General features: G+C 36.9%; 1 protein-coding gene across 1 annotated transcript; it reads right to left on the reverse strand.

Annotated features, from left to right (window-relative positions):
- Window positions 1-1,964: 1,964 nt before the first annotated feature.
- Window positions 1,965-10,581, reverse strand: LOC133728608 (nucleolar complex-associated protein 3). The gene is made up of 13 exons (XM_062156028.1): window positions 10,380-10,581; window positions 9,803-9,969; window positions 9,466-9,686; window positions 8,399-8,607; window positions 7,799-7,901; window positions 6,998-7,161; window positions 6,085-6,223; window positions 5,328-5,504; window positions 5,076-5,212; window positions 3,995-4,324; window positions 3,453-3,592; window positions 3,266-3,363; window positions 1,965-2,535 (listed from the first exon to the last, which is right to left on the reverse strand). The coding sequence occupies exons 1-13, from the start codon at window positions 10,532-10,534 to the stop codon at window positions 2,023-2,025; spliced, it is 2,553 nt and encodes an 850-aa protein (XP_062012012.1). The 5' UTR covers window positions 10,535-10,581; the 3' UTR covers window positions 1,965-2,022.
- Window positions 10,582-21,032: the final 10,451 nt, after the last annotated feature.

Raw genomic sequence — 21,032 nt, forward strand, 5'->3', positions numbered from 1 at the left:
TATTTCCAAATGATATTTGAACTTACTGATCTTAGAAACATATCTTCAAAAGGGGAGTGCTACATACACACTCATTTGAGTGTGTGTAAGCCACACTCAGACAAGTGTCAACTTCTCATGACTTTCTGTTATTTAATTACACAATAACAATTAAAGTTATTTTGAATTAATTTTTTTTCCATCTCTACCCCTGTTTTGGAAACCCTCCTCCTTCTACTTTCCATTCCCACCACAAGCCAATTAAAGCTTCAATTTTCTCACGCCAAAAGGCTTAATTATCTCAAAGTAAACTTTTGAGATCCCTGATTTAGAAAGAAAAAAGAACAAGCTTCTGAGTTGCAATTTCCAGCTATCTTAGTTACTTTTGTGGGTTGCCTTTTACATTGAGGTAAGATTCTTAATCAATTTATGCGATTTTTGCCTTTTACACTGACATATACTCATGATGGTCCCTAATTATATAGTTACTCTATTGTGAGGTAATTCTTACTGTTATATGCCTGATTTCCTTTTTTATTTGACGTGATTGTAGGAAATCAGTAGCTGGATTGTAGGGAATCATCTATATATATGATCTGTTTTGTAGGGAATTAGTAGTTTGATTGTTTCCTTATTCATATATAAATCAAGTAATCAAAAATAGCTTGATCAAAGGGTCTGCATTATATTCTTTGCTGGAAAAAAAAAGGTCTGCATTATATATAGGATATGTGCACTCTAGTCTATTAAACACGTTGTTTGTTTCCTTATTCATATATAAATCAATAATCAACAATAGCTTGATCAAATGGTCTGCATTATAGGATCTGTGCACTCTATTCTATGTTGTTTGTTTCCTTATTCATATATAAATCAAATAATCAACAATAGCTTGATCAAAGGGTCTGCATTATATATAGGATCGGTGCACTCTACTCTATTAAACACAGTATTCTTTTGACGCACTCATTACAGGTAAATTGTATTACATTGAGCTATGTACGTCTTCGATAATTCTAATTGTATGTGTGCTTTTGGTGATTGATTTAGGGAACCATGAGCCTAAATATTGATTTAAACTTAAATGCTGAAGACTCTGATGTAATTTTGGATAAAGGTTCCATAGATGGCGAAGAGAATGAAACGGTAGAACCTTGCATTGTTATGGTATTTGTTTCACTTGAAGATGCAAGATCATATTATTTGAAGTATGCCAAATCTGTAGGATTTGGTGTTTCTGTTAAGTTAAGAATGGAGAGGCTAGTTTGTTTGATTATATTGGTTTTATAATGCTCGTAATAGGCTATTAAATGGTACCCATTTTTTGCTATAAGCATATTCACAATCACATAGGTTTTGATTATATGGGAATTCAGTCGTTTTATCTAGATATGGATAGTGGAGGGAAAGTAGAAAATGGAGGGAGAAAGATGGTTAGGGGTAGAGATGGAAAAAAATAAATTCAAAGTAGCTTTAATTGTTATTGTGTAATTAAATAGTAGAAAGTCATGAGAAGTTGACACTTGTCTGAGTGTGGCTCACACACATTCATAGTGCCTTCAACAACATCACTCTAACATTAAGTAATGTTCGTTTGCTACTCCGTTAATTTGTTAGATATGTCCTTCACTACACTATAATTTGTTGCAAGGACAGATCCATCAGTTTCTTGAGTAATATGCATTAGGGCAATTCCAATGCTGCTATAGCTGTAAGAACCCTACAACATATCTACCTTACTAAATCTTGTTAAAAAATTCTACGTTACTGAATTTTTTCAGGAGCAACTCAAACGCTTCATAATTAAAACTGGAAAGCATGAGTGATAGGCTTCTCTTCATAATCTGAATGAGTAAATGAGTTTTAGGGTTCCATCCTCTTCTCCAACACTTTCTTGAACATTGATGAAACTGGAGTCGACAATTCTAATTATATTATTTCGGCAATATCTTCTCACGACTAAACCATATGATGCAAATAACAAGTGGAACGCTGAAAAATCATATAATTGCATAAATATTCAGTATTCAAGACAAAAAAATGTCACTTAACAATCAAAATTTTACTTTTCTTGGTTTGGGGCTTTTTAACCTTTTTCTTCTGCTTCTTATACTCTTCATATAGCTGAATGGATGACGTAGTACTTTGCAGCTCAGCCCTCAATCTTTGATTCTCCTTGATGTCACGAAGAACCATGAAATGAGCAGAAAGTTTCTTTTTCACTTCATCTTCATCGATTGAAGTTGTATCTTCGGATGGCTCCATCCCAGTGGATATAGAAGAGCCTGTTCCTCTTTTCCTCTTGTTATTTGACTTTCTAATGTCACCCTGGAACTTGAATGACTCTGGTTTCTCCAAGGAGAAGTCCATGAAGGCTTGCTGAGGAGTGATGGTAGAGAGATAAACTTGGTTTTGATGAGCAGTGTTCATACTAGATATACTTGAAACCATACTTGAAACACCTGGATGATAATGCTTGGAGAGAAGATTAAGCTCCCAAAGTACTGAAGCAAGAGCACCACTTAAATTGGGGTCTGAAGCTTCAGGATGATATTTCTGAGCATTAGGAGGATAATAAAGAGAGAATTAGAATCAAGTTCCTTTAATCATGCCATATGCACTAAACAGAAATCATATAAGCACTAAAAAATCATGTCTTATCATATGATGTAAAATCAGTTCAATGAAGAGTACGTTTTGAAGATAAAATTGTCATTCAAACTGATTGTTTGTTTTGCCTATGTGCAGGTGTTGGGCCTTTGTTTTATTTTCATCCATTAGCCATAGACAACACTCATGCATTCAACTAGAGAAACCCTTTTCACTACATGTACAGATAACCCTAACAAATTCAAAAGAGCACTATATAAACATGTGCATGCCGACTGGAAAGCAAACAACAGAAAACATTTTCATCCAAACTCCCACGTGGAGCTTAAAGGCCCAGCTGACAAGCGAGCACCATTTAGCAGGATATTATGGACATCCCTGGAGAAATTGGCAAGGACAAACTAAAAGCCCGGCATCAAAATGACCCTACCATGAAATTTATTAATTATTTTTTCTTTATTCGAAACCAGAAAGCATGACATGCTGATAATAGAGATCTGTTAAATCATTAACCAAGTTCGGAGAACCCAGAAAAGTATTGAGCAGATCAACCAATCCAGGAAAAAAAAAAAAACGTTTAGAACTTATCATGAATTACTATAATAGAGGATGGAGCATATCTTCATTAACCCAACAAATTATTTGTGTGCACACAAGAGTAGCAAGAGAGCTTTACCGCAATTAAACCGGACACTGAGCCACCTCCAGCATCATTTTCTAACAGGTTTCGGCACTTAACATTCTTCAGAAGAAGATGCTTTAAGGTAACCAAGGCTGCAAAAGATTTGAATGGAAAAGGCATGAGAATCCTTAACAAGGTATTAGCTTATTTACTGCAAACATAATGCATACAAATACCCTACCAGCCATGGACTCTGCAGACCCAAAACATAATGAAAATGTGGCTAGACGCTTTACAAATGCAGCAGCCTTCTGCATGTCATGTTGTCTATCTTCACACAGCATTATTTTGAGAGCTTCAGCTAATACTTCACCCTGATCTCTGCTCCATAGCACATGAAAATAAATAAATAAATAGTAAGAATTTAGTAGTAACCTACCACTCCATCACATCCACCAGAAACAGGACAACTTCAAGCAATATATCATTCAAGAATATATATATATATATATATATATATATATATATATATATATATATATATTCTGTCGAGTTGCAAACTTATCACAGAATATATATTCATATTAGAATGGTGCATATCATCTAAAATCACAAAGATATTGATTAGATGCTGTAGAATATGTAAAATGTAAACCCCCATAACATCTTCCTATACTAAACCAGGCATTTATGAAAGGAATTGCTTCATAGCATTTTCTTCACAGAAGTTAAACAGATCATGTTACCAAAGCAAACTTTGAGATTAATAAGTTTAGAACAAACCTTCCAGGCCTATATTCAAGTATAATATTGTAAAGCTGGATGAAGAAGTCCTGTAGATCAACATTCAAGGCATCAAGATTGCTCTTCATCACTTTAAATGCGACAATGCAGCATCGGAGACGCTCAGATACAGTCAAACATTTTGAACATCTCTCAGAAGTCTTATCAGTATCACCACCACCAGAAGCAAGCTTTCTCAGAGAGTTTATCAGATCACTCATGAAATCTAGGTCAATTAGGTGTGAGAACTTTCCTAATCCTTGCAGACAGGGAGCAAGTAAAGGGTAGGGCTCAGATGCACCGGTCGATAAACTAATATTTGCTTCAGATCTGAGTAACATAATACAGGAAATTAGTCAATGTATTTGAATCTGAAGTATACAAGATTTACAAATGTAGACTACCAGAATGAAACCAATATAAATTACTCCAGATAGACTCCAATTACAAAACTTTTATATCAACCGAACTTTGAATGCCTAGTTGCTCCAAACAACACATACATTTGAGGTATTCGTAAAGAAGCCTGTTTGAGCATAGACAACCATTCAAGTGTATGCATTTACAAATATTAAACTGTCACAAGACTGAAAAGGTTTAATACATAGGAAGGAAGTATAGAAATCTCTGAATAGTAAGCGAAATATATGAACATGAATTTCTTCAACAAGAAAGAATGTCCGATGACAAGGTAAATGAAGATTATATTTGGGCAGAATTAAATACCTAGCTTCTTTATAAGCCTGCTTACGAGTTTTAGGGATATTCCCTCCAGCTTGATTCAACATGATTGGGTGGGAATTTTGGGCTGAATCTAGTTGCCGGCCATGCTAAATTGGATCTGTTGTCCATTATCTTTATTATACTCTGCTCTTTTTTAGTCAGTAAAATTTTACAAGAAAAGGTAGAAGCACATGATAATTTTTTAGAAACCATTCTGAGACTTGAGGGCACCCCAATATACGAATCCTCCAATTCTCAACAATCTACTCTTTCTTTCTCTAATTGATATTTTCTAAGCTAAACCAGACTCATACGATAAGATAGTTTAGAAGTTCATGAAATATGATGCACTACAAACCTGGCAGCTGATGACTGCATTGTGTGCTTCAATATGCGAAAATATGTTTCAAATACAGCTGAAAGTGTCTCTGTCTGCATTCTTCTCCGCTCCAGAACATCTGGGGTATAAGCAACCGCCTTGTAATCAGCAGCAACCTGTATATAGCAAGATCAAGGAACCAATGACTGTTTTGAAAACTTTATCATATTTGGGAGAAAAGACTGAAATAAGAAGATAGAGAGAAACGATCTTTTCAAACAAAGAAAGCACCTCCTCCCTTGTCTTGATCAGTTGTTCTTGCCTACTCCTTTTTTTGTCATTTTCTTTCATTTGGCGTGGATCCTCATGATCCTTTCTTTTTTTACCTCTTTTGTTTTTGGCTTTATTTTTATCATCTTCTTTTGCAGCCCTCCCAAGATCCTCATAGAATGACAAAGACAAGAAAACCTGCAGCAGATGTCAAACGATAAGCATGGGATATAAAGCATGAAAACAAAACACATGGATACTTCTGTTAGAAAGCTATTTGTGGATTACTGGGCAGAAAGCAAAATATCTCCTATCAGTCCTTCATTCGTGGACCAGTGTGTTTTTTAAGAGAATAGTTGCGCTCTTCAGTTATTTGACTCAACTAGATACGATGTAAAAACCACCATTTTTCAATTTCAACTGACAACCATAATGTGCATTACATATTTGAGATTGCAGCAAAATTATCTGATAAACGCTACATGGTTTCTATAACTGTGAAAGTAAAATCATCATATTCTTTCTAATTTTAACTGAAGAAATCCATGATCTTTTTGGCAGTCATGGAGTCCTACAGTAGATAACAGCCAAGGGTAGGGAAATCACATCTATACCATAAACAAAATCGTCAACAAGTTTGAATACCTAAAATATCACAATATTTGATCATAATTTTCTTTTTGGGGGGATAGTCTTATTTCTAGTACATGCAGGCCAAAAAAAAGGAAAGGATTGGGTAGAGCAGAAACATAATTAAAGAGCAAAAGTAATCTCATGCCTCAATGGAATCAGGGTGCAGTTGACAATTACGAGCTTTCACATAATTTGCGATTAATCGAACAGCCTCCACAGTAGCTTCACCACCGTGTTTTCCCTCATTCATGAAAAGTGACTTTACAGTAGAACAACATAGTTTCCTGTTGAGAAGTAATTCATACTTTAGTTACATAAATGAAATAAGACAAAAGACGAAACTGACAATGATTGAGGATTAGTGTCATGTCAGTACACTGACAAAAGTGAGATCACCGACATGGACATGAGTGATGTGTAGATATGAACATGAATTACATCTTTCGTCAACTTCATCCAATACATCATGTCTTTATATATGTAATTCTGTCTACTTTTGAACAGAATATATCCATGTATACTTTTTCCTTTTTCGTGACAAATGCTTAAGACCTAGATAACCCTTTTTCAAAGCAAATGAAGATGTTTCTGAGTTTCCAAAGAGTGCAATAGTGATGGACATAAGTCTAGTGTTTTCAGGTGTTTACACAGTAATTTTTCTAAACATAGAAGTGTCCCACAAATAATAGTTATTGGACCAGTTTCAAAATTTATTTACTTAAGATTATATCTAATAGCCAATTATAAGCCACAAGATGCCGTGAAAAACAATATACCCAAGCGTGTACATGTTTCTCCTATTCTAACATAAGAGTTTAAATTAAGAATAATAAAACTATACTTCCACTTGAATCCTGCTATTGATCCTATAAAGTCTATTTATTATACGCTGGATAATTTCTCATTTAAAGGAGTTCAAGTGTTTCACTGTGGATTCCAACATGAAAATATTCTTGTTCTCCGGACTATGGTGTCAATCCTAAACTTCCAAAGGCACCTTGTGAGATTCTTTACCAAATACGAAGAGAATTTAAAGATAAGTACAGATATAGCACAACCTTACAACATCATCTGAGGAGCTTATGTTTTTGATAACAATCCCTAACAAGCTCTCCCGGAAGTTGAAATAGGGTACTGCATCGAGTAAAGTACATATACAGCGAAATGCCACATGCTGAAATGAGGGCTGTTTTTCTAAGGCTGCCAACCTCTGCAAGTATGCCTGAGAATGTATGTTGAAGTACATCAGAATAAGCATAAGAATAAATGTTTCTTAATACAGTAAGAATAATTATCTTGATAACAGAGAGAGAGAGAGATCCACGACCACATGCAGAACAGTTAAACCAACCTTTTCTTAAAAAAAAAAAAAAATTATATAATACGGGTTGGGGCTCTAATTTCAAATCAACGGTTGGATGACTTGTGTTGAAAAAATAATATTTCAACTAAAATTTGGATCACTCATCCAACCAGTGATTTGAAAGTCCTCATGGAGTCCTCATTTTAAAGTCCTCACTAGAGATTCTCCCGATATAATATACCAAAACAGATGTTCACATTTAGGCAAGATGCAACAAAACCCAGATGTTACAATTTTAAATCTAAGGAATTATCTCACCAAAATAACCAAACAAGAAAAATAAAGGAACCTCGTCCACACTAAAATGAAAGGAGCCAGATTTGAGCTAGAAAAAGTTACCCTGATTCACTAAAGTATTAAACCAGTACACTTACCATTTACAATAATTATCGTAAGAAATAAATCAATTACACAATATAGTGATTTAAGAGTGTTAACTTTTAAGTGTAGCAGACTCCATCTTAATCAACAACTAGGCACAAAAAAGAATGCCAACCTTGTATGTGTTCAGAAGTGTTGATTCATAAAGCCGCATTTTCTTAACATCCTTTGAAACCTTCATCTCCAGCTCCTTCTCTGTGGGAAGCCTAATGCGGTATCTGAAATACACATCCAAAAGAATTAAATATAAAACTGAACTGCAGACAGAAGATAAATGTTCTTCATGAGATAAATCACAGATAACGGTTTTTAGACAAGGAAAGAGTTCTCACTATGAACAGAGCCGCCGGTGTCCAATACACCAACACCCAAATATCTATTCAAATAGTAATATGTGCTTTTGATTTATATGAAGTGCATATCCATGTACTTTCAGTATATTTTACTTCATGAGAAAAGAAAAATGTGAACGAACATGATGGTTGAAAAAATTAGACATGTAGAAGTTACTCAACAGAAACTGTTAGAAATCACCATAATTCTGCTTTCATCCACAATATAATGAGAATGATTATTTGTTTTTACCTTCTATGGATCCAAACAAGTGTCACACATGGGTGGGCAGAACTTTCATGTCCTAAGGTTTCTATCATAGAAGATTTCATATTAAATACAATCACAGAATCATGGAACTAGAACTAGGATAGTATTGTACCCAGGAATAAGGTCTTTAAAGACAGCCAACAAAGATAGGAGTCCAAGCTTGACGATTGCATGATCCCTATCTTTACAGATTTGTAACATGTCCTTCAGGGATTTAATATTGGCCTCGGGATCAGCAAGTAGAGCAATTCCCAACTCTGCAAGTTTGTGCTTCTTACTTTCAAAGCCTTCTTCAGCAGTAAGATCTTCTTTAACCTCAGCCTATACAAAGAACAAAGAAGAATCTATGAGATATACAGAAAATAAATTAGAGGAAAGTATAAAATCTGATCTAGTTCTATATATATATAAACAGTGGACAAAATGTCCACACAGCAGGAAAGCAGCAGAAGCTCAAAACCTAACCAACAGGATATGAAAAATTACACTAAAAAGTAAGTCAAATAAGTTGAGCCATTACTGCCAACTCTAGTCTTTGAGGCTGACATTTGCATAAATATTTCCATGATATTACAAGTGTAAGGGCTTATGTACGAGGTTCCTATGATGAGAAGGGGGATTATATAAATGGTTACGCGGAAATACATAGCTTGCCAAATAATAATTTGATTATCATGTTAAAACCAGTATAGAAATTTTTAATTGCATAGCCCAACAATCCACTGAGGTGCTTTGGGAATGGAAGTTATACAAAACAAGACGATACGTAAAGTGACTACAGTCAAAACCCTTGCCATCAAATGCATGTGTTAGATCAACTATCCACCATTACGGATGACAATATGTAGTAGATCAATAAACTTCCAGTAGCCTGCCTGTTTATACATTCAAAATGTATTCAACTATCATGGTAAATGCAGATCAATGCATTAAGGTGATGCATAGCTTATAATCATAAGTGCTCGGCTCACATGATTCGTCTTGGCAATTGTAACTTGTTTATCACATATATTTTCAATGCTTCACAATGTTTTGAAATGTATTCCTTTTTTTTTTTTCCCTTTTTGAAAGATAAAGGGAACTCTTTCAGATTACTCGTACAAGTGTAGATACTGATAGTATATCATTTTATCAAATAAGAAGCAGCATAGAAGAATAGCTAGTTCAATCAGACAATACCAGCACTGCTGCTTGTGGGGTTGGTTTGACTTCAACTTGAACTTCCACTTCGGGTGTAGCAGAATCTTTTCCTTGTTTTTTTGCCTCTTTCTTGAGTTTCTTAAGCTTTGCCCTCCTTTCAGCCTTTGTCAACTTAACTATGCCTTTATCTGCAGCATCATCCTCATCATCCTGACCAGTTTCCTCCAGATCATTTTCAGATGCTTTCAATTTCTTTGGTACTGTGCCATGGCAAAAATTTAAACCATCCACACTCAGTGTAACATTCAAACACATTCTAAAGACAACTTTCCCCACCGCCATCCTTCAAACTATAAATAAAATAATCATAAGGTACCTTTTAGATAGTGGAGATTTCCAGAGAAGTCTTTTATGGGAAGAGCATCAACGGGATCAACTTCAATCCCGATATCCTCTTTTTCTTTCTGCGAGGTCTTCCTTCTTCGCTGTTCGTATAAAGCTTCCAAAGTATCCTCCTTTACATCAGCAACACGAGTAACATGCCTATGTATAAACATAAATGCATATCAGGTACAATACAAAAAATTATGAAACTTTATCTAAATGTCACAAGACCCCATTTCAGAGAAGAATTAGAAGGACCCAAGTAACTTGTCCAGGACTATGCTTACCCAAAAATCTCAAAGAGTTGAGCTAACTATTCCATAAACTTCAGAAACAAAAGAGAAACCAAAGCACTGACCCAACTAATCAATCAACAAAAGCACCCTACTTTGTTGCTACAAACAAATATTTCAATTCAAAAAGTTGAGAATGTAGACCCAATCTCACAGAAATGACAACAATGAAAACAGAGTTCATGGAACAATCCCAAACACCAAACCAATGGATGCCCTAAAAACCCAAGAGTGAATTAAAGCTTATGAGCACTAAACAGAGGGAAAGGAACGAACTTGGTGATGGAGTTGGTGTCCAATGCGGAGAGGAAGCCGGCGTAGTCCTTGTTCTCGTTGACGAAGGCCTTGTCCTCGTCGGAGACTTCGATTTCATCTTCGGCGATGTCCGGCGGGAGCTGAGGAGGTAGGATTATCTTCTTCTTTCCCCTCATGTTTGGTGTGTGCCTAAAACCCTTTGCTGCTTCTGCTTCTGATTGTGCTTGTGATGATAGGTGAACTAGTTAGGGTTTTGTGTTTGTTGACTGGCTTACTCAAAAGGGTTTAAGGCAGAGAGGACACAGATGAGCCAGTTCGATTCTTGGGCCCAGATTTTTTGTACTTCTTTCTTGGCCCACTTTCTTAGCCCACTTTGAGTTCTATGTTTCTTGAGCCAAAATTATTAAAATTTTAAAAAAAATTAATAATAAGAACAAAATCAAAGAAGACTTGAAAGTCTTTGATGGAAAGTTTTTCTAAGAACAGACAGTGCAAGTAATGCAGTACTTATTAAGCGATTTCAGCCTTTAATAATTAATACTTATAGTTAATTTTTTTTCTAAACTAAAAAGTACACTTAATATTATTCATCCGTTCATTTCTTTTAGTGCAAGTGCACGTTGGTGCTCTTAATTATTTCTCAGTTTTTTTATACATAATGCCATCTCTCTCTCTCTCTCTCTCTACAAGATACAGAGAATAACAATTAGAGGTCTAGCCTTGCCACTTAACCTTTTTTCATATTATTAATCACTTATAATACTTTATATATCCTTCTAGTCTTGTGTTTTTGAGAGAGAAAAAATGTCATATATTTGTTGTGCAATAAAAATGAATAAAAATTAAAGATTAAATATTTGTCTAGTCCCCTCCTCACCATCCAATTATTGCCTAGTGTTTTTTAGAACATCGAGAAATGCCGAAAGCCTAGTAACGCTCGTTAGTACATTGCTACTTAACTCACTTATTCAAAATGAGCCTGCAGAAATGAAAAGCCTAGTCCTCTAAACAAATATTGAACCTTCTGCAAACAATGCACTTTGTAATGACTTTTGAAAAAAAAAAATGATCAAGTAATTGTACGAAATTTTCTTGTTATTTACAGGCTACAGGACTGAGCATCAAATAATCAATGAGAATAGCAAGTCACCCTCCCTAAAAACTCATTCTAGCCAAACCATAATCCCAGTCGAACAATTCTTAGGTTCACTCCTTGGATGAATGAGCATATTACCCCCATTGTCGATTAACATACTTTTACTTAATAAATTTATAATTCAACGGTCTATATCTTAAATTAGCCTTTAAATATCATCTCTGTGAAAAATCAATCAAATCGGAAATCGTTTAATTATCTAACTGAATCAAACAAATGATGGTTCTAACAACACTTACTACTATTATGATGAACCGTCCATGTATTTCATAGAAATGAATAACTAAAAAGTCTTCAATTTGATTGATTTTTTACAGAGCTAATCTTTGTATTATGTTATACAACATGAATGGTTGGATTAGAAAAGTATAAAGTTATTATGCGTTAATCGCAAGATAATCGGTGAACCTAAGAATTGTCCATCTCAGCCCATGAGAAACCCATATCCGACGAATCACCGCGGACAAGAGATTTAATAGGACTACGAGCAATAACCCAAAGCAGTCACAGGGATGATCTTCACCAACAGAAGCACATTGTTGGAGGGTAGATGTTAAAGCTTATGTAGATCCAAGCCTTTAGAAAACCTCTAATGAATCTCCTTTTTTTCTTTTTTTTTTTCTTTTTTTTTTTCCGGACAAAGATTGCTCAACCTTACCCTAAACGTACATGTTGTTGTCATATATAAATAGAGTCGTCAATCTAATCCTAGCCGTCGGCGGCTAGGTTTGGGTGTGAGAGAGAGAGAGTATTCTTTCTATGAATGTGTCATCTGCACGATAAAGAATTAGATTAACTAATATTATTAATCGAGTGGTATTTCTCTCTCTATCATATTTTCGGATAAAGATTGTTCTATTCCTCCATCTCTGAACCTAACAAAGATATAAAGTAGGTATTGAAGTTAACCTATGAGTCTATGACTACTGTGACACACGTGCACTTGCTCAAACACAAATGGTAATCACCACACAATTTACATGAGAGTTGAGACTATCAGTAAGCCAGTCGGGTGGTCCATTTGCATTACTTATTCCTGCTATTGAGTATTGACCTTTCAACTCCTGCTTGTTTGGGGATTAGGACCCGGAAAATATGTCATAAATGGGGGAGGTTTGTTTAGTTCAATCGAACCAATCCTATAGCGGTGTGATTGTGACAGACAAACCAAGGGTATTATAATTTGATGATGAAAACTTGCAGCAATTCGTTTTGAGGCTTACGCAAAAATCACTACAACAAACCCTAATTGCTAACATCTTATTAGAGCAAGTGCAGCAGTTGCACTTTGTCCGGGCAAATTGGGAGAATGATGATGTGTTGACCAGCCAAAGTCATTTTGTTGCTTCCACCGGTCCATCTTTGACCAGGCAAGCCTTGCCTTTTCATGACCAAGGCCAAAGAAACGGGCAAGCAAATGACTAAATTCTTGACTGGGGGTGAGGGCTGCCAGCTCGGCTGAGAAGAGAGAAGAGAGAGTTTCAGGGGTGAAAGTGAAGAAAAGCAGAAAAATCTGTCCTTATGAAAAAGGACCAGAAATTTTTGCTATTTATAGAAAATTTTCAAATTTTCAAAAATTTATAACTAATTCATACGAACTCCGATTTTTGCATTCCACATATGCACGAACTCGTATCGACGATCTCTATAACTTTCATGAAGGAAGTTTTCCCAAATTATGTATGTGTAAAAAGTCGATTTTCGAGACCCCCCCCCCTAAAATTATATAATAATGAACAGTGTTGACCGGGCAAGAAAAACAACGGGTGTAAACCCATGTCCAGTGGTAGTGAATAGTAACTTGACTGGTCGAATTCTCGACTTCTCGACTTTGCCTTTTCTTAACTACGGGTGCACTTACTCTTAGGAGAGAAGATCTTGCGTAGGGCAGTTTGTGCCACTCGGATGCATGGTGCAGCTGCCCTAGCAAAACACATGACCTCACGTGCTAATACTATCCTTACTATTGCATAAGAAAAAGTCGCTAAGAGCAAGTTCACCCGTTGGGTCACCGGGTCACCTACTATTCACTGCTTTTTAGTGTATATTTTCATTCTCTGGGTCACGAAATACACTGTGCTCGTGACCCAGGGCACGAAATACACTGTGCAGGTCACCATGGTGACCCAGAACACTGTACTGGGTGACCCAGGGCACGAAATACACTGTGCTCGTGATCCAGGCACGAAATTAACACTAAAAAGTAGTGAATAGTGGGTGACCTGGTGACCCAACGGGTGAACTTGCCCTAACCTTCTCCCCAATTCCACCCATACTGACAGCTCCCTTAGCCGGTTGGCCGTTTCATCCGCATGACACGACGGCTCTATCCAAGAACGAAAACAAAGTCGCCACTCGCTCTCATGCAGACGTTGGCTAGATCGATCTCCTTTCAAACATAATAAATGCAGGCCATTATTTATTATGTTCACCAAGCCAAACCCTAGCTATAAATCCCAATGCATATGAATAATATGACATGATGTGAGAGAAGCTGGGTTACGTAAGAGACCGGTGGTGTTCGACCCTGCACTATTTATTGTCGACCAAGCTGATTACTTGGACCTCTCAATTTCTGCATTAATGCGTATCATAATGTTTATATGGTTTTTTGGTTATTTAGTTGAAATGCTTTTAATAATATGATACTGATGTTCCACATATGCTTTGCAATTAATGGCCGCTGTAGTCTACAAATTACAAGTATATGTTTCAACTTGCTAATTAAGAACTTATTATTATTATTCTTTTCTCGTGTATTCTTTTGGCCGGCAGATTATTTATTTAATTTTTTTTTTGTTAATAAAAAATAATAAGCAAGATCAATACGTCAAAGAGGATTTGATTGTTAGGACTTAGGAGCACCACTGAGCACTAAGAGCATGCCATATAGTTCAAGTCAGATTATGAATAGTTTAGAATGGATGAAATCAGCTGTCCCCAATACATTATCCTTATTCTGTCTCCATGCATTCATTGGTCCACAAAGATTAAGAAAATATTTTCTTAATCTTTTGTTTCATTTTTTTTTCTTTGTAGACCAATGAATGCATACATGGGGACAGAATGAGAATAATGTAATGGGATAATGACCATTTACACAATTGTGGCCTAAAAATTGTCCACTTGAGTCACTAAGAGTTTTTTACTCCCATTTACCCAATCTAACATCTATTGACAGTATTGCCCTCATTTTAATTAATAAATTACACTCATCTCTCTCTCTCTCTCCCCCCTCCCCTCTTTGATCTATTCTCTCTCTCCTCCCCCCTCACTGATTTCTCTCTCTCTTTCTCTCAACTCGTCTCAGACTCTCTCTCTCTCTCTCTCTCTCGGCCTCTCTGTCACTAGACTCCGCCTCGCTCGACGACCCCGTCGACCCAGACAGTGACGACCTCCCTCTCACTGTCACTGACGCTCGACGTCCAGATCGGTGTTCGGTGTTGGAAAATTGTTAGGTTGGGGGTTCTTCTCCCCGATCCGGTGTCTCTTGTTCGGATCGGGCATGTCTGGGTGCTCTACCGTTGGGTCGGAGTTTCTTGGTGATCTGATGTCAGATCGATATCCGGCCGGGTTTCGGTGGGGTGTTCTAAGGGTTGTGCTAACGGGTGGAATGGTGAGGCCGCGATTCTAGTGGTTGTGACCTCAAAGGCAGTGATTGTGAAGACAAGTGGGTTAGTCTCGATCTGCAACCAATGGTAGGACGGCGGAGGTGCTAGGGAAAAGTGGTCACGGCGCGGTCGATGGGCAACGGAAGCTGATTTGGGTCTTGGGCTGGTGGGCAGGCTTGGTTTGAGGTGGGCTACGAAGATGTGGGTGCCCAAATCAATATTTTTTTTTTTTTTTGGTAAAATTGGGGCAGAATGCCCAAAAGGAAAGAAAAAAGAAAACAAAAAAAAAATTTAGGGGGCAATAATATGATTGCTAGGGAACAGTGGTCACAGCGCGGTCAATGGGCAACGGAAGCTGGTTTGGGTCCTGGGCTGGTGGGCAGGCTTGGTTTGAGGTGGGCTACGAAGATGGGAGGAGAAGAAGATGTGGGTGCCCAGAGCATTTTCTGGGTGCCCAAATCAAAATTTTATTTTTTTGGTAAAATTGGGGCAGAATGCCCAGAAGGAAAGAAAAAAGAAAACAGAAACAAAATTTAGGGGGCAATAATACGATTACTGGGGAGCAATAATACGATTATTGGGGGTCAATAATATGATTACTGGGGGGCAATAATATGATTACTGGGTATTATTAGGGGCAATAAAATCGAACGCCGGAATCCGGTTAACGGTTGCCGGATTCCGGTCACCGGTTGTCGGATTCCGGTCACCAGTTGCCGGATTTCGGTCACCGGAGTCCGGCGAGGCCTCTGATGACTTCTCTCTCTAAGTGACAAAGAAGGAGAGGGCAAAATTGTCCTAAAAATAAATAAAAAACAATAAAAAAATTCTTAATTGAGTATTAGGGCAAAATATATATAAGATATTGTGTAAGTGGGCAATCTCTTAGAGTGTTTGGGTAATTGGGGTTAATTAACCCCAAAATTGTGTAAATGGTCATTATCCCTAAAAATTATACAGTGCACATGATGTATTTTGATGTTCTAAGTTAAATAACATCACCTTAGCCATTAGTGTCATTCTAAGACTAATGCATTATCGTGTCACTAAAGCTCTAATTAGTAATTTATAGATTATTTTAAAAGAACAATCGTTTATTTGACATTTGGTTACTAATCATTGGATTTAGGAGAGCCCAGTTCTTGGAAACTAATCCCACTAGACCATGTAATACTAGGTTTCCAGTCATTTAAACAAAACACAAATAAATTAAGAGCGTTTTTTACATATTCAATTAATTGTCTACACAGTTGCATTGTGCTCAGTTGTCGTTAGGTCTACGTTAAATGGTGGAGAATATTGAGGTAAATAAAACCATTCTTGAATGAATCCGGCCTATACATATTTTGTTTTATTCATGATCAACTTAGGGTATCGTTTCTTTTGCTAATTTTAAGGTGTATGGTTGCCGAGAAATGTAGAATCAGTCGGAAAAACACGAATTTGTCACGATTAAACTAGGATCACCACAACACAAACATATTGTTAATTGAGGAATGCTAGCTACCTTCCCCTTCTACCTTTCCCTTTGAACCTTCCCCACACAACAAATGACATGTGGATTCCACTTACCACTTTAAACTCAATATTTATTACATTGAATAACTAATTCTATTTTTTCCATGTCTGCCCTTCTAATAAATGTCTCACATTTTTTTCTTTCTATATTTTACTTTGACTTTGTAGGATGTTTAATTTATTTTGCATTTCTTTTTTCTTAAATAATTTTGCATTTTTTAATTGTTATTTTGACAATCTGGGTTGTGGTTTTTTTTCTTTCTGGGTTCATCTAGGTCAAACTTCCCCATACCTATCTTCCCTTTCTCTCAAATCTTTCTTTATCTCTTTCTATTTCTCTAGCATCCATTATGAAATCCATTCCCATTTTTTAAATCTTCGTTCAATCAAATCTTTTTTTTATCTCTTTCTTTTTCTCTAGCATCCACTCTGAAATCCATTCCCATTTTTTAATCTTCGTTCAATTTCATTTCTTTGGCGGGGGAAATGAAATTGAACAAAGATTTTAAAAATTGTTGTTTTTTTTTAAGAAATTGAGCTAACTGAACCCTTTCACTGGGCATACCATTACTCTTCCACCACTCATAGAAACCACAGATGGAAGAGCTTCTATTTATTCGGTTGAATTGTCGGCTGACCCATGTTTGTGTCCTAATGATTATGAAGTACTAGTACGATACAATAGTGAGTTTCTTTCTGTAACCAGTCTTGCATATTTTAGATCAGGGGATGATACTTGGACTCAAATAGGTGATGAAAGTTTCGGCAGCAAAGTTAGATGGCGATTAAGAGTATTGGAAGTGATGTTTTACTGGATAATAATAATGCAAGCTAAAAAAAAAAAACCACAACCCATATTGTCAAAATAACAATTAAAAGATGCAAAATTATTTAAGAAAAAAGAAATGCAAAATAAATTAAACATCTTACAATGTCAAACTAAAATATAGAAAGAAAAAAAATGTGAGACATTTATTAGAAGGGCAGACATGGAAAAAATAGAATTAGTTATTCAATATAATAAATATTGAGTTTAAAGTGGTAGTGGAATCCACATGTCATTTGTTAAGTGGGAAAGGTTCAAAGGGAAAGGTAGAAGGGGAAGGTAGCTAGCATTCCTCGTTTGAAGGCATTCTATCATACTCACTTTTACGATATATACCCATACATAACATTTTTCAATCATTAAATTGATACGCGTTTTCACATTATTTAACATAAAGGGAAAGTTTCAGAAATAGTACCTGAAGTTTGGTCCACTATTAATTTTTGTACATGAAGTTCTAAAATATAAATTTTGGTACATCAAATTGCAAACCCGACCCAGTATATGTACACAACGTCAATGACGTCGTTAGTTTGTGTGACACGTGTCATATTTTGAGGGGTAAAACGGTCTCTCTCTCTCTCTCTCTCTTCACTTCGTTGGCTTTGCGTCTTAAATCCCAAGCCCTTCTGTTCATAACCACCACCATTGTCGTCGACGCCTCCACCCCCAACCTCACCACCTGTCCCTAGCTACCACGCCTCCTCCTCAACACACCCCTATTTGGTCTCAAACTTTCCCCCAAAACCCTCATCTCCAATCTTCTCCAATCCAAGTTAGGTATTGTTTCCCATCTGGGTTTTTCTCCCAAAACCAAGAAAAGTCTCCTTCTTGCTTCTGGGTCCTATACTCCAATCCCAAACAGATCTTGCCACCCTCAACTTTACAAAAAAAAAAACCCATCTTTCTACTCCCCCAAAAGCTTCAATCCACCCTTCAAAATCGAATCTTGGCATCGAATTCCATCAGGGTTCTGTATATGGATCCTGGACCAACATCAAGATCGGTTCTTTTCGGATTTCTTCTACTTGTCTCTTTGATTCTACATGTTTCCGGCAACTTGGTCTTCCCGGTGAGTCACAAGTTCCAGGGCCGCCACGGGCAGTGGTCACTTTGTGAGTTAAAAGCCCACGACTCTCGGCGCCACAGCCGGAACCTCCTCTCTGTTTCTTCATCAGCTGTGGATCTGGAGTTGGGTGGCAACGGCCACCCTTCCGAGACCGGTGTCTACTTTGCCAAGCTCGGAATCAGATCCCCGTTCAGGATTACTACGTGCAAGTCGACACTGGCAGCGAAGTTGGATCCCCGGTCTCTACTTCGCAGTCGCAGTCGAAGGACCCGAGGAGGGACAGCAAAATTGGTGGCAGATTTTGGGTCGTGGACCAACGGTGATTGGTGGTGAGGATGGGGTGTGGATTTGGAAGGTGGAGGAGATGTGGTGGTCGTGGCCATGGAAGAGAGAAAGGGGATGAGTTTGGAAGGTGGATGAGATATGGTGGTCGTGGACATGGAGGAGAGAAAAGGGATGGGTCTCTGTACATAGAGAGAGAGAGAGAGAGAGAGAGGAGAGAGGAGAGAGTCAGATAGTGTGTGAGAGTGAGAGATTGAGGAAACTGAAAGTACTAAATTACCCTTTGACAAATGAATAATGACATAAGGGTTAACACCATTATTGACGTCGTGTACATATATTGGGTCGGGCTTGCAATTTGATGTACTAAAGTTTATATTTTAGAACTTCATGTACAGAAATTAATAGTGGGCCAAACTTCAGGTACTATTTCTGAAATTTTCCCTAACATAAAATATAAATTTCATAATTTTTTTTTTTGAAATAAAGAGTTTATATTAAATAGGGAAAAAATCACAAATAATACCTAAATTATACCTCTCTCTTATCGATGGTACCTGAACTTTAATTTTTATCACAACCAGTACCTGAACTCTTCGAGTTCTTTTGAAGTACGTGATACCTAAAGCCACATTCGCTCACCACTCCAGCCAAAAATGGCATGTAAGGCACGTGTGTCTCATTTATTAGGCACAAGTTTGGTCTTTGGGTTAATTAATTGTTTGATTTGAGATAAGAATTTTGAGTTTTTGCTTTATAGATAAAAGATTGAGAAGAAGAAGATAGTGGCTTGGGTCATGATACAGTTAATGACTAGTACAATTTGTCATCTTTGACCTTGATAAATAAGACACATGCTCCTCACTTGTCATTTTTGACTAGATTTATGACCAAATGTGGCCTTAGGTACCACTTCAAAAGAACTCGAGGAGTTTAGGTATTGGTTATGACAAAAAATAAAGTTCAAGTATCATTGACAAGATAGAGGTATAGTTCAGGTACTATTTCTAATTTTTACCCTATTAAATATGACCCTGAATCATGGACAAAGAATATTACAAAGAAGACTACTCTATTTAGACAATGGTAGCTCAGAGTAGTCTATGATAACAAAATACTTCGCCCCGTAGGCAATCTATTCTACCTAACTTTATACACTAAGCATGCCATTTGAACAAGCATAGACCAAAACTAAATTAGCAAATTAAAAAACTACAGGCCCTAACAGCCCAAACCTGAGACCAAGCCCAAAGGCCCAGTCCCAAGCCCCGACCCAGGCAGAGGCAATGCTAGCAGGAGGATGATGGCTCTGCACCTCCTGCCAACTCGTCACCACCACAATCTCCGGCTGCCAGTACTTCCACGGGCTCAGCTAATGCCCACCAACAAGGGCACCAAGACTGATATGCTGCTCAAAGGTCACCCGAAACCTCAAAGTCGACAAAATTTGCCGATCTACGTACTCACTAAAAAACGCACCAAGAACAGTCACCAAAGGCTCCTTCTAATCTGATGCAAGATTTACTCCGACAACAAAGCAAAAAAGAACACGATCCCGATCCGATCGAAACAATCAGGTTGAAGTTCATCACAGGTGAAGACCCCAACCACATAAGCAGGAAAAACGCGTAAGGAGTGTGCAAGGCTCAAGGTGATTCACGCCGACGGACGACGGCGTTCGGGTGCATTGATCGAACGCGTGCAGCTAGACTCGAGCCGCAATCGCTCATGCAGCTAGGGTTTGGTAACTAAGATCAAGTCAAATAGATATCTTTGCATATCTATTTGACTTTATCTTAGTTATTTATGCAAAGAAGAATAAATAAAAAAAGTCAAATAGATATTAGTATATAAATTTCATAATGCGCGACCAAATATTTAAATTATACATGTAGGGGGTATATTGTATATGGAATTAGTGGAACTTTTAAAGAAATCTATGAAATTTAAAAGTCTGGGTGTATTCAATATAGACTTTTAACAGTCCATGAAAGTATTGAAGTATTCAATTAGGATTTTTAAAGACTTCATGAATTCCACCAAAATCTAGGGGTATTCAATTAGGACTTTTAAAAATGAATAAAAGTACAGAGGTATTCAAAATATCATTCATACTTATGGAATTAAAAAATCATGGATAATCATGGACTTTGTAGTGTTAACTATACATACCAAACTCCAATAATTTTCCAGCCTCCAGACCAAAGATTTC

The sequence above is a fragment of the Rosa rugosa genome, chromosome 2 (genome assembly GCF_958449725.1).
Source record: "Rosa rugosa chromosome 2, drRosRugo1.1, whole genome shotgun sequence".
In the NCBI taxonomy this organism is placed as follows: Eukaryota; Viridiplantae; Streptophyta; class Magnoliopsida; order Rosales; family Rosaceae; genus Rosa; species Rosa rugosa.

Bases quoted from the DNA above. Each gene is read 5' to 3' on its own strand.
- LOC133728608 (XM_062156028.1), bottom strand. From the start codon at position 10,534: ATGAGGGGAAAGAAGAAGATAATCCTACCTCCTCAGCTCCCGCCGGAC. The intron at 7,902-8,398 runs GTACAATACTAT...TGTGTATTTCAG, and splicing joins TTTAAAGACCTTATTCCTGG to ATACCGCATTAGGCTTCCCA. The intron at 5,213-5,327 runs GTGCTTTCTTTG...TGCTATATACAG, and splicing joins TGATCAAGACAAGGGAGGAG to GTTGCTGCTGATTACAAGGC.